The sequence below is a fragment of the Colletotrichum fructicola genome (genome assembly GCF_000319635.2).
Source record: "Colletotrichum fructicola Nara gc5 chromosome Unknown KSG_Nara_v1_contig09, whole genome shotgun sequence".
Taxonomy (NCBI): Eukaryota; Fungi; Ascomycota; class Sordariomycetes; order Glomerellales; family Glomerellaceae; genus Colletotrichum; species Colletotrichum fructicola.
The window spans coordinates 662,556-676,694 of NW_027094059.1; the positions used below are offsets into that span (position 1 = coordinate 662,556).

Below are 14,139 nucleotides of genomic sequence, written 5' to 3' on the forward strand. Positions count from 1 at the left end.
CACGCGCTGGGAAAAGGAGGAGAGGAAAGGGCGCTAAACAGCCCTGCCGTCTTGTGGCCCTGGAGATCGCACGGCATCGCATCGCGTGGTAACACTGCTAAACGGCGGTGGCCGGGGGTGGTGGTAGGTGAACCAAACCAGCAGTGCAGCATTGCCATTTCATCAGGGCCACGAGACGGTAACGAAGGTTCACAGATTAAGCAGTCCTTTGCGCCCGCCCGGCCCAGCGAATGAATCGACGCAAAAAGGCTCGCCCGCTCGTTGCTGGAGCCAGCTTCTTCGTTGTTCCCTGGCCCCTGGTGGTTCTCGTTGGCCTGATGAAATACCACGCGGCATCCACGATCTCTCTCCAGCGCTTCGGCGGTCCTCCGTACGCTACGGGTGAATCACCTTAACAGTGACCTGATATCGCCGTTGCCGACGGCAATGGCCGGCAAAACCTATTACTATGTGTGTTATCCAATATTCGGCGGGTTTTCCGGATTGACGACACGGGACATGGTGTGCCTTCCACGGCGAGGCAAGCCAATACTGCCCAACATCACAGCCCTTCGGACTCAAAGACCGCTCCGAGAACATGAATCGCGGGGTGTGCAGATAACTTTCGCGTCGTCCTCACTTTATCTTCCCAGCACAGGTTCGTTCCTTGGCCTTCACGGAGCTCGCCAAGCAACGTTGCTTTTTTGCGGTTCATGTTCGTCAAAAAGAAGCTGGGATACCGACTTGGTTCTGGGGGTGGTCCCGCTTCTTCGCCCGTAGGCGAGAGTGTGAATCGTGCCGTCCGGTTCCCTCCCATCCGTCCCTCCCCCTTCCCAGCCTCTGAGTGGGTGAAGAATGAACATGGCTCGGTGGGAAAGTGGGAAAAGAGGTGATCCCCAGACAATAAGGCTGGGTCTGGGCAACCCGGCAGGGCAGCAGGGCTGGCAATCTTAAAGAAACCTGGCCCAGTAGCGGCAGGGAACGACGACGGACTAAGCCTCATTGCAAGAAGTCTCAAGTCGGAAAGAATTCCGTAAGATCGCTGTTGTTTTGGTATGTTTCGGGCACTGCTCCTGCCTCCTACAATGTATATCTGATATGCGGCAAGGTGGTTAAGGTGAAATTTGGGGGTCGGAGGAGGGGAACCGGGGGGTGGGATAGGGCGCTAACACGGTACAGCACGCGCTCCGGATGGGGGGGTGCTACCTCTTGCTGCGATTTTGTGGTTGCAGTGGAACCCGCGCATCACAGGATGGAAGAGAAAGTGTCGTCATTGCGATCGGCTCGGGAAAACAGCGCGAATCGTTGTTAAAGGGGGAGTGGGGAGCAGCAGAGAGACAGCCAGCCCTGGGCAGCGACGGAGGGGAGGGGAGGGGTCTGCCAAGTGGGAAGAGAAAAAGAACAACTGCTTGTGATTCTCTTTTTCTTGTTTTTTGATATGCAATACTTCGGCATTAACCGAGAGATATAAGAGGGCCCCCCGTCCCCCCGTCCCGGAGCCGCGCCCAAGTCAGCATCAGCAAGCAGGCTGTGTCCAATATGTGTGAATGAGTAAGTTTTTGGGTCCCGTTGCTACCTGCACGACATGGAGAGTTGCATTATTGGGCACGCGGGACGCCGGCCGGAGGCGGCGGCGGTGGTGTTCGCGATGGGGGGGGGGGGGGGGCGGTCCAGCAGGAGGGGCAATTGTTTCCTTTTCGTCACTGCGTGTACGGATACCTTTTTTTGTTTCTTTGGCCTATTTGGGAACTGTTGCTATAAAAATACGAAAAAAAGGGACGGGTTTATTGCTTTGTCAAGTGTTCGTAACACGGAACTTGACGTGTTGTGTGCTGCCGTTGCAGCTTGACTTAGTCAGTGCCTTGCTGGGCTAAGAATCCGGTTGTCACATTTTTTTCGTCCCATGGTTCAAGTTTGTTTTACGGCTTTTGCATTGAAGAAAGGGCAATAGTTGGGCAAGTGGTGCAGGAGGAGCCACATGTTGCGTGATTGCCGGGTCTGGGAGAGGTAGGGTTTTCGTCTCATCTTGCCACGAGGCTTAGGTTCACCGTTCACCGTTCATTTGCCCCGCGTGCGGTGCGGTGGGTGTCCCATAGAGAAGGCGAGAAGAACGAGGTCGTCGGATGGCGCTCGTGTTCGTTCTTGTAACAGCTCTGTTGCGGTAGGTGCACTGTTCATCCTGGTAGTGGTGCGCTTCGATGGCTAGGTTTGGGTTGTGCTAGCCGCGCCGGCGCGCGCTACGGAGCAGCCAGGGCGGTATATGTACTGCTTGAGTCGTTGGGGGGATGTAGGCCCCGTCTATTGGCGCTGTTGCTGCGAGGCACGCGATTTGGATTTATGAGCTCTTTTTGGGTTTGATCCGGCAGCACGAGGAGATGTTCTGCCGTTTTCTCTTTGGGCATTTGATCTGGTGTCAGTGACTTTGGCGTGTAGATCTTCTGTTTTGGACTGGGGGTGTGTAGATGGATGGATGTTGCTGATTGTCGTGGTGCCTTATCTAGATTTGAATTGATTGGGCTATCTGGGGTTTATTTCGTCGATTGGGAGATTGGAACGTGTAAAGACGGGATTTTCCTTGGTGGTTGGGATCACGGAGGCGTCTCCGGTGGGAGAGACAGAGAGAGAGGCCAAGCAAGCCTGAGGGGGATAGAGCATGCCGGTAGAAGAGTGCGTGGCATGCATGGTGGTTATTTGGATTAGGGGACGGAGGTTGTCGCGGATGTAGTGTAGTGTGAAGCAGTAGTGCGGATTGCCGTCTGTTAGTGTGAAGGGTTTTGGGGGGAGAAGGGAAGGGTTAGGCTGGGTTTGCTAGCTGGGCTGGGCTGGGCTGGGGTAGGAGGACTTGGAGGTTTGAATTTTTGGAGAGAAGTCGAGGTTTTGGGTTTTTCCCTTCTCGGGGGTTTGGGGTATCCTTCTCCAAGGGAGGGAGGGAGACAGGACTGAGAGGTAGGGGTAGCTTTTGCTGGACCTTGACCACTTTGACATGGGACTGCTTGAGACGGTTTGGTCTTGGCATTCTTCTTGTTTGTGACGCTGGACGGACGGGTGGGATGGACATGGACATGGTCCATGGGTCGTTGTGTGTGTTTTCTTTCCACACCACGCTCTTTGATACCGTGGAAGTTGCTTGATCCCGGGTCTTAAGAGGCGCGGGTTATGTTTTGGGCACGGGATATCAATATGGGACGGGAACGGGTTCGTGATTGAATCATGACAACGGTTTGGCACAAGAGAGATACAGCACGCCCCCCTCCACCTCTCATCGGAGATTATTGCACAATCCCAGCCTGGGCAGAAATATCGAAAATCTCTTGGTAAGGCGCAGCAAGGGGGGCAAGAAGGGGGCTCCCCTGGAAAGGGTACTTTGTCTTCAATTTCTAGGTGACTTCTCGGGCGCAGAAGGAGGCTCGAGGGGATGGACAGTTGTAGAGAGATAGATGAAGGGTCTCCACTGTTCCGTTGCTTGATTTGCGCCGGGACTTTACGGGATTCAGACTTTGTTAACCTAGTTGCAAAGAGTTGAGTTGTCAAGAGAGATTGTGTGGCATGGATGACGATGGCGGCGGGAGATGGCGTCGTCGTCAGCCTTTTTGCGCGGGCCTTGTCAACTTCATGGGGCCGCGGGGGGCCGTTGTGTGGGCGGCCCCGGGCGATGGGCGGCGGCGTTGCGCCTTGGGGGCGGTTTTTTTTTTTTTTTTTGCTTTCGTTTTTGGTTGCTTTTTTGGTTGGTTTACACAAGGAGCTTGTTTTCGGGGAGAATTTTCATCTGGATAGCCTTAAGGCGCCGGGTGAGTGGGAGGAAACACCCGGCGTGACGAGCGAGTCTGGGGCTTGCGGGTGTTGTTTAATGTCCCTTTGGGGGAGGAGTGTGGGTTGGTTGGCTTGTGGGGGACGGTTCCGGTGTTTTGGGGTTGTGGAATTCCGTCCGTTCGGGCCGCTTCGAACGTGGGTGAGGGTGATGATGAGGCAGGCGTATGGGAGGAGTCTTGCCGGGCGGGAGGGAGTACGGGTCAGATTCGTGATGCGTCAACTGGTTACGAGGGTCGTGCTATGAAGTTGAAGTCGGAATGCGGGTGTCAAGTGCCCTTCTGATGTCTCTCAAGAGACCGGACGACAGTACAGTTGCCGTCACATTTGGGAGTTGAACATGCAAGAAGGCAGTTCCCGCCATCCTTAAGCTCTTGCGTACCACAAGGCTCTTCACTGAAATCACGCGCCTTGTACGTCGCTGCCGGTGCCATAGAGAAGCAATATCTCATCCTGTGCCAGTGCTTTTTCTGCAACCCTCTGAAGCTTCAAGCAAAGCCCATTAGTCGAAGCCCATCCAACATGCTTGTCATCGGGCCTTTGACAGATCTTCCGGGTATCAATATTAACTCTTGCATGTTGTTGCTGAGCCTCCGTCCTGTTCCCCAGTCCCAGTGGTCGTCTTCTTCTTCTTCCGCAATCGAGACTGTTCGAGCGGTGGAATTCCGGTGAAGCCTTTGTGTTGCTTACTGTTGTCTTGCGATCAAGGCTTACGCGGCATACGCGGCATAGGCTAATCACTCGAGTGAGCCGTTGTGATCTCGATCGGACTACTCTCAGCTTCGAACAGCGTTCGCCGTCTCCGGGTATGTATGCGCAAGGTGCACCGTAAGCCGAGACCCAGCTTGAAGAACCAATGATTCCCTGTCCTGGAGAGCATCGTGCGATCTAAGGTAGGCGCTCAGTCAGCTGTTGTTCTCAGGCATCACGAGCTCAAGGATCGGAGAGTTGCTTACCCAGCTGACTGGCAACGAGATCGAGGTTCACGTGGCAGATCGCGGGTTGGTTGTGTAGTCGACGCGTTCGTGGAAAGATCACCCGGTCACTCCCTCACCCTGTACATCCCATTACGCCTTCAGACCCGAGGATTGTTCTTGGGTCATCATTCGTAGTTACTGAGTAACATCGGTTGTGACGATGACGGCCGCCGGAGGTGTGGCGCGTGGTTTCCGTGGACTGGCAATATTGTTGTTGAAGCTGTTGTTGTGATCATTTAACCCTCGACGGGAGAAAATTCGGCCAGTTGAGCGGAGTCAAATGGAATTCCACGACGCCTCTCGATACCGAATCCGAAGGGTTTGATTTGTCAGAACAGATTGGCTGGAAGGATTCGCTCCCATGTTCATCCCTAAATCCTCGGAGGTCCTTGCATCTGTTTCTGCGATCCATCGGCACAAACGGGCTTAGCTCTTGGCCCCTTCCGAGATCGAATCGCTGCAGCTTCATGTGAACTCGTGCTCTGCTCTCGTCAGTAATTGGGTCAAGTATCAAAAGGAAAACGTGTACTCGCTAAGTGAGGCCGAAAAGGGGTTTCTGACGAAGCACACAACAGGTTTACAATTCAGCGAATTGAGTACCTAGCCCGTCTCGGTTTCGGTCAAACTGCATGGTTCTCCTGGGTGTTGCCAAGCCAAGTAGGGAAACAGATTGTTACCCTCAATATTGGGCTATCGTAGGAAAGGTCATGCCTTGTACGCAGGGAAATGGGCATTCTCCTCCATAGAAACTCGAAGACTGGTAATATGGCTGTCCCAGGTGTTCGCAGAAATATCGGGAGATTGATCACACATGATGTTGTAGAAAACGGACATTCCTGTGTCGCAAGACGTATGTTTATTGTGACTAATGTTAGCATCGACTTGCCCATAACATGAGTAACTGTCTCAGTTGGTGAAGGTGAAAGCAAAGTCATAGGGTATGCCATCGACTGTTGGTGGACTCCGGCATTTAGGATCCCCGGTTTTTTTTTCTTTGTTTCCGTTCAACCAAGAAATTCGCCATTCGCTATTCATTAGAAAACATGCTGAGCTTTCTGGAGAACACCTCGTTGAATAGAACTCCGGATCTCATGTACCGTAGTTCACTGGCAGTCGATAGGACATAAATTCTCGTAGTTACTCAGATGACACAATTTCTGCTAGTTGATCGATCCGAAGCTGCCGTTCGCGTCTCTATCGCTCGACGAATTCTCTTTTGGTGCGGCATAAAAATGCAGGCGAAGTGAGGGGCTCAGTTCCCGTGTGATCCGTAGCAGAGGAAGTACCTCACACGTGGGGTCCTGTCAGCTTTCCAAAGTCCGAGAATACGTCCGTGAAGTAAGCATGCGGTTGTCAGCAAAATATTCAGTAAGCTGCGCACGCGTTGCTCCGTGTCTTTTTTGTCATCGCACGAAGTCGGGCAGCGAAATGAACTACGCCCGGGGCGGAGCGGCGCAATTAGTATGTAGACGGAGCGGAGCCCTCCGTAGCGTGTCTCGGCCTCCGCCAAGCGTTCCGGCACCGGTAAGCTGGGGGCACCGAAAGCGAGCCCGAAAGCGAATTGCGAATTGCGAAACAGACCGGCCCCAGCAGCCCTAGCCTCAGCCCAGTACCAGCCTCAACCAGCTCTCTAACTGCATGAAGTCAGCAGATCGCTGTGGCGAGCGGCGGCGAGCCTTGCTAATGCGTTACCGGTGTGCTACTACCGGCAGCGGCAGTTAAGCTTGGCGGACGCTAGTACTGGGCTTAGCACAAAGAACAACGACTCGAGGGGACCACAAGGCGATGTGAGTGGCTGGATGAAGTCACAGGTTGACGACGCCTTCTTGCCAGCCGGGAAAGAGCCGGGGTCGCGGTCCTAATGAAAGGGCGAAAGGGTAGGGGGTATTCTATGCTTGATTCGAGTAGCGGGTTTGCTGATGATTGCCTGCCAATGGAATGGTCTGCAGATGGGACAGCTCATTATCAAAACGCCTCATCAGCGGAGTTCGGAGAATTGAAAGTGACGATAAAAGGTTATTTACATGATCCCCTGGCCCCAAGGATTATGGATTTGAAACTTGCTAGACATGATTGGCTCACTTTGTAGATTATGTGCAACATATTGGTTTCTTAGATAGGAGGGAGGCACACTTTTGTAGATGGTGACATTCCAAGTCCATGGTGTAACATTGACCTCATCGTGAACGTCTATTTACTGACGTACGAAGCTGGTAGCGAACATTAAAAGTCGTCAATAAAGCCAGTGTTTCTTAATACACGTATTCGCTGAAGAAAAGCAATCATATCCAATCCGCGTATATGTTGTGTTTCGTGATGGTATGACGTAGCATAAAAATGTTTCCGCGTATAAAAATCCGCTTAGCGGCCAGCCCGGTACGCGTTTCACTGGGAATAGCTACGCGAATGCCTGCAACCATCCATCGTCCCCGCAATCACAACCATGCGCAATGGTAATCATCCGATCTCCAATTGGCTGTGTGTTATACTCGTGGGGTTTTAAGGGTTCATCGCAGAGCGAGAGCGAGATTCTAGACGGAATGATCTGCGGACATCGACATTCTGTCATTTGGCATTGGCCACGAGGGGGGGAGCAGTCGCGGCTGTGGTGACCTCAAGGTGAAACTATACGTGGTGGTTGGAAGAAAAAGGGGGTTGTGGCACAAACGGCGTTCTCGGCATTGTTGAGTATAAAGACAACCTAGAATCATGTCCTGTTCATCGGAAGAAACACACAAGCATCGCAATCATCTCATCTTTCACTCGTTTACTAGGCTTTGCTTAACTTGACATCTTTCAACAAACCCAAAATGAAGTTCTCTATTACCTCTGCGACTCTCGGCCTTGCTTTGGCCGTCTCGGCCAGGCCTGAGCTGATGAATACCAACATGGTGAACAACCCTCACTTCAAGCGGGCCGAACGCGGCGAGTGGGCTCCTGCTGGACCTGATGACTGTAAGATAAAGCCTAAATGCTCTCTTAGACTGGATCACTGATATGTTGCAGTTCGCGGTCCTTGTCCCATGATGAACACCTTGGCGAACCACGGTTTCCTGCCTCGTGATGGCAGAAACCTCACGCAGGACACTGTTGTGAATGCTTTGAAAGACGGCATCAACTTCAACCAGACCCTTGGAGCCATCATGTTTAACCAGGCTACTGTCGCCAATCCGGAGCCTAATGCCACGTTCTTTACCTTGTATGAGCTAAATATAGTCCCTCCCAAAAGCCTCGCATGCTGACCATTACGCAAGGGACCACCTCAACCGTCACAACGTCCTCGAGCACGATGCCAGTCTGAGGTGAGTAATACTAGAACACCAAGACTCTGCTACTGATTTCTGACAACTTCGTCCTAGTCGCACCGACGCCTTCTTTGGCAACAACCACATTTTCAACCAGAGCGTCTTCGACGAGTCCAGAGCCTACTGGACCAACGCTATCCTCGACCCCAAGCAGTTGGCCAACAGCAAGATTGCGCGTCAAGTCACCTCCAGGGCGTTCAACCCCAACTACACTTTCACCGCCAGCGTCGAGAACTTCAGTCTTGGAGAGGTCGCTGCCCCTATTATTGTCTTCGGTGACATGGTCGCCGGAACTGTCCAGAAGGATTTCGTCGAATATTTCTTCCGTAAGTCGAACCCCCAGATCACCACTCAGAGTTGCAACCGTCTAACAATGCATATCAGAAAACGAGCGTCTGCCCGAGGAGCTTGGATGGACCAAGAAGGCTGAGGCCGTTACCCTCGAGAACATCCTCAGCGTCACGAAGATGATTGGTGAGGCGACCAGCCTTATCACCGGCGGCGCCGAGGCTGCTCCTCACAAGCTCAAGATGAGGGACTTGCACATGGGTCTCGGACTCCTGGGCGTTCAGAAGTAAGGGGGAAGATCAACTGGGCCAGCATATTAGTGCGCGTGCCTTGGCAACTCTGATTCCTGCAGCGAAGTCGGAAATTTGTCGGAACATGTAAGGTGCTTGGCAGATTGTACGGGGAAGGTTGGCGTGAAGGAGACTTAAACCTTTCGTAAATAAATTGAGACTGCAGACCTGTGCCATGTCTGGTACGGGAGTAAATAGCACAAATCAAGTCTACCTTAGCATTGAACGTTGTTTTCGTTGTGAAGTGTATGATCTTCGTTCGGCTAAGATTTCCCCGAGTTCCCAATTTTAATTTCTCAACGTCTGCTCTGACTTGCGGCGAACGTGCTTTTCTTTGGCAATTATTGTTTCCTTGGCATCCATTGTACTTGAACGCCGTTGAGTGAAATCACCGAATGGCTCAGAAAAACAACTTCTGGGTCTCAATTCAAATCGGATTCATCCACCAACGTCCAACCCTCGCCGCGCAGCTCAGCGTTCTCTATGCGCAGGTTGCAAATCCTGCACTCCCCTCTGTGGGGGATGTCGTAGTGCTCGAGAATGATCTCTCCCTGGAAAGAGCCGAGAGGGTTGCTTGATGAGCTTCCAGGGGGATACAGCGTCTGCAGCTGAACATCAACCAGGTTTCTGCAACTCGGAACCGGGCAGGAGTACTTCCAGGCAATGACTCTGATCTTCATGTCGAGTAAGAAGAGAGGTCGGGATGAGGGGTTTAGGGATTTTAGGGATCGGCTCTCGTTGGTGGGGATCGGAGTCGAGGTGTCGGGAGCGGGGTACGGAAGTGCGTGACAAGGAGGAGAGGGCATCTCGTTGCGAGACAGGCAACAATGCATAAATAGGTCTTGCATCAAATCTGCTTTTTCCAACCTACGCGCACAACAATAAAGTGAATTAAACTGCTTGTGAAGGTGAATATACGAGATGCACAACGAAACAACTGTTTGGCAAGAAAGCATCTCAGCTGTTACGGCTGTGACAACTGAATGACTGCAAACTTGATTTTGTGAGTCCAAACGGATCCTGATGGTGGGACGGGGACTCGGGCCTGAATCATCATGGTAAAAAAAGCACTGAGGTCAATCACCAGCATGCCTCTAAAGATTCGGGCACGACATATTGTGATTCACTTCTAGCTAACCTGAAGCTTTATTCGAATTGAATGAAAAGATATTACGAGAAAGCAATATGTATAGTGCTGTTTGAGCTGTCAGTAAGCTGGCGTGCCTAATTCGGTGAGTTGTCCCTGCATCGTCAGTGTGGCAGACCTGAGGAATCAAGTTAGTGTAAATGCATGCTATTGCCTGCGACCTGCCGAAAGAAGGGTGTTCGTAACGTCACCACGAACGTACTGCAGCACTCTGCTCCTGTCCATCAATTCTCGCTAAGTTGATGCACACAAGAATTGCCTCAAAATTACAGGCGAGTGGGAAAGGAAGTGAAAGTCATCAAGACAAAGCTGATGCTGCCCCGCGAGTTGGCTCTGGCTCCTTGGGAACTGCAACACAGCCCGAGCAGGGCCGGCCCGCCTAATCTCAGCCCGAAGGTCCTTGAAAAGGAACGATCTCCAACAGTGATCATCAGTGAGAGGTCAACTGCTGAGCAGTGCCTCGTTGGTCCTTACAGTGATCCGCTTGACTCCCGGGCTCAGACACCAGACGCCCCGGCTCTACCGCATGCCAGGGTCAACATCGATCCGAATCCCTCGCTGCTACCCCAAGGCAAGTACCAAGATAGCCATCGAGGCGCAGTCATATTTGGATACTCTTACCCCTATTCAACTTCGGCGGAAGGTCCGCCTGCTTGATGCGGACACGCCATGCTCAACTGATGATGAACCGGTGTTGGCGTAATCCTTCGCTTGGGAAGACGCACATCTTGGGAAAGAATCCGGTCCGTCCAACCAAAAGCCTTGCTGAAAAGTGCCTTCAGTGGCCGCCTGGAGGCCACAATGTCTCAGTCCCTGTCTAGCTTCTTCTGCAGGCTCCCGCAACGTTGCTGCCTGCGATGTACAGCATCTTCTTGGGTTAGTGAGGAGCATCTCCCTCCTAAGGCTGCAGTGAATGCTAGGATCCGGGTTTGAAGCTCCCTGAAAGCTGTCCATCAATTTCTCACGGGAAACCGAATGTCCGTGTGATGAGTGGGCCCAAACTTGCACGGATCCAAAGGAGCATGGATCAAGTTCCTCCGGAGAGGCGGCTATGATCGCTATCATCAACAGAGTCGGCCCGGGAGGATGCCTAGTTTCTTGGGTATAATCCGACTGTCACTCGACGATGCCCAGAGGCCCAAGACGACAGTACAGCGGGGTGTCCTCCCAAAGAGGCAGCGATGCGCCCACGATGCGAAGCCCAATCCAGAAGCCCCTATCCATAACTCGGACGGTTCGAAGGATCACGATCCTAGCACGGACGCGGGACAACATTCATCTAGAAGCCCCGCGGGCCCCGCCTTTGGAGTTTAGAGGCTAGCTCATGTTTGGATAGCCTTGAATCATGTTTCTGCCCCCAATGTTTTTCTGGGCTGTGTCGGCTAACGGCAATTATCTAGGAACAGCCAGGTTGAACACTGGAGCCTGTAGGGCTGGAAGGTACCGAGCGTCTGAGACAGCCTGAGCACGCGAGTTGTCCGCATGTGACGAGGATTTCTTGAAGGAAGGGAATAAGGAAGGAATCTTCCCCTTTCACGTAGCATCCTATCTCGAACCCCGGCTACTTGAAATTGAATCCGTAGTCTTTACGGGTCTGGAATTCAAGAGGATGATTGGCTAGATTACGATTGTCTTGGCCGGGATGATATTCCCAAACCCCAGCACTCTTTTGTGGCTGAACTTGTCGGCAAATGTTGTCGTAGACACATGAATGATCTTAGTCACTAAGTCAAAATCAGGTGAGAAGCATTCAGTCATGCCGAGCGCGCGAAAGCAAGGAGCAACGTTTTCTAGCCATACCCAGAAGCAACGGGGGCGGCTGGCTTCACCTCATGTTGTCGGTCTCCACGTGCTAAGGAAATGAAACTTATTTGGAGTCTTCATTGGTATTTTCAGTCAAGGTTCTTGGTTTGACATGACCCGAAACCAAAAAATCATCATTCCTTTGCTGAACTGCCCTGTTCAAGAACGTGGATTATGACCCTACATAATCTGGAGAGATTTGGCAATAGTGCCCCACAGTGACAGCCAATGGGGGCACCCCATTAAGTCCTTGGTTTACTTCCAGGCGAGAATCTTCGCCGAGCCTTTGACAGTCATGAACAATACTGCTTTTATGGGAGACGCTCTTTATCTCATGGAACTTGGACCAAGTATCAACATGTAGTCTATGCTTTGTTCAAAACCAAAGGCCTTCTGCAGAGAGCTCACAGACTCATCGAAAATAATAAGAATTGTGTTGTTGAACGAAGTAGAACATTGAGTTAAGACAGAGCTGTTGTTTCGACTGCCAAAGAGCTTTCTTGCGGAAACTATGGCAAGCTCATAAATGATAACCTTACTTAAGAAGGGGCGAATTGACGGCGGTGTCTGGGGCTACATTGGAACCACAACAAGCCTACCCAGAGATCTCATCACTAAACCACAACGTCAGCTTCAGGCCCGCTTCTCATATACGTAAGTGAGCCCCGTCTAAATTCAAACAGCAACAGCAACAGCAGTCATGTGCAGAATCACGCAGGATGTTGAATACTGCATCAACTGCGGCAGAACGATACTCTACCGCGACAATTTCGAACCGTGCGTGAGAGTGCAACAGTTCAGTAGATCATGCAGAACCCCAGCGCAGTGGTGCAGAGGCACACTCTACCGACACATCGATGAGACCTACGTTCAGTCTTGCCATAGATGTCATCCACACTCTCATCCTTACGCGGACGACTACGAGTACGAAGATGAGCTCGATGAAGAGGAGGACATACCACTGACTCCGCCTCATAGGCGGTCTCTCAGATTTCCCGCAGAGATATCTCCACCCCGACAAACACTCGCTCGACATGTCAACCGGCTGCCATCTCCCCCTCCCGCTTATCATAGTACAGCAACTTCGCAGCGCATCTCTCAGCCTCCACCGCAGTACAGCCCGCCGCGCCGCAACCTGACCCAGCCTCAATTATACGTGCGAGAACCAACACCCGAGCCAGCTAGGGTTCGATTCCAGTCTTCCCCAGCTTGCCGCGCTCAAACCCTTCCTCAGGATCTTTCAACTCACGAAGTTGAGGAGAACTTCCGGGGCCCGTCTCATCATCACCCGGAATCGCAAAACAATCGGTTGGACATCTTGCAGATTATTGGACAGCGTGATCGTCCACGAAGTGCACACGGGATTCGCGCTCGACTTCATCGTGCATGGCATGGACCTGAGTTTCGATACGATTAGGTGTGTTGAGAAAAAGTTGGATACTGGCTGGAAGATGTGGAGCAAAGACTAGACCAAGACTGTACATATGAATAGAAATTGATTTTTTGACTACTAAAACGCATCCTCTCTTGGTGCCCTGACTCCTGGATTTAAGGCGTAGCAAACCGATCGCAACAGGTGTACAGAGCAGAGATGTGTATTTCACCAACATATCAATGCTTCGGGATCATGGTCCACGACGAATACATCTGTGTATCAGAATTCAAGACCACTGGCTTGATCCTCAATATTGTGGCAAACAAACCAACTGAGGCTTCCATGTCTTGCCCCATCCAACATAAGTCGGATGTCAATTGTTTGCCCCATGTCCACTAAGCAACCTCTCATGGAAGGGCTTCGAATTCTTCGCACAAGTCTTTTTCACCATACCAACCATCAGCTTAGAACACCTAATCTCCACAACAGCGATCATCTCCAACCCTCCATCCTGTGCTTCTCGAACCCGCCATCGCGTGTCCAACACCACGCCCATGGGAGCGACGGTGTGAACGAATATGCCGTCATTCGTGCGAGTGTACTCATTGTAGCTTACAGCGTCGCGGTGACCAAATAATGCCGGTACGCTGTCGGTCACCATGTACGCCTTCGTCGCCTCGGTTGGGTGTATGTCGCTGGGGAGTTTGACCGGAATTTGAAGATCGCAAGGTGAAAAAGACTTCATATCAGAGTCGGACCGTATGTGATGTTCCGCATCTTGAACAAGTGCGAGAGCTTTCTCGCGTGTTATGCTCGCTGGAATCGGCGTGACTTGGGTTAAAGTGGCCGAAGTATCCAACATCTTTGATTGTAGTTGAATTAAGAAATAACACGCGGCGATACCTGCCAGTGCTCGATCTGGTATGGGGACCCCAATGATTTATTGGGATTCGAGCCAGATCGAGGAGCTCGATGACCGAGCGTCCGAGGCCCTTGACACGGGGAAAGTTTCACACATCTACAGTTGTGAACTATAATGTACGAGCTCCTCGGGTTACTGGCCCCAGTACTCGAGGGACTCGAATAAAATGCGTTTACCGGTGGGATGATTGGTTTCATCCCCAGCACGGCATATTACTATGGCAATTCTTGCATCCGGGCGGGCCGA

The 14,139-nt window shown here is 51.9% G+C and overlaps 2 protein-coding genes across 2 annotated transcripts; both read left to right on the forward strand.

Moving 5' to 3' along the window:
• Positions 1 to 7,573: 7,573 nt before the first annotated feature.
• Positions 7,574 to 8,646, forward strand: CGGC5_v014459 (putative sterigmatocystin biosynthesis peroxidase stcC; the record flags this gene model as incomplete). The annotated part of the gene is made up of 5 exons (XM_032029288.1): positions 7,574 to 7,718; positions 7,770 to 7,962; positions 8,018 to 8,065; positions 8,123 to 8,394; positions 8,453 to 8,646. 5 exons carry the CDS (start codon positions 7,574 to 7,576, stop codon positions 8,644 to 8,646), a joined length of 852 nt encoding a protein of 283 aa, XP_031890748.1.
• A 3,650-nt stretch (positions 8,647 to 12,296) lies between these two features.
• CGGC5_v014460 (uncharacterized protein) lies at positions 12,297 to 12,735 on the forward strand (the record flags this gene model as incomplete). The annotated part of the gene is made up of 3 exons (XM_066153096.1): positions 12,297 to 12,373; positions 12,423 to 12,520; positions 12,575 to 12,735. The coding sequence occupies 3 exons, from the start codon at positions 12,297 to 12,299 to the stop codon at positions 12,733 to 12,735; spliced, it is 336 nt and encodes a 111-aa protein (XP_066007506.1).
• Positions 12,736 to 14,139: the final 1,404 nt, after the last annotated feature.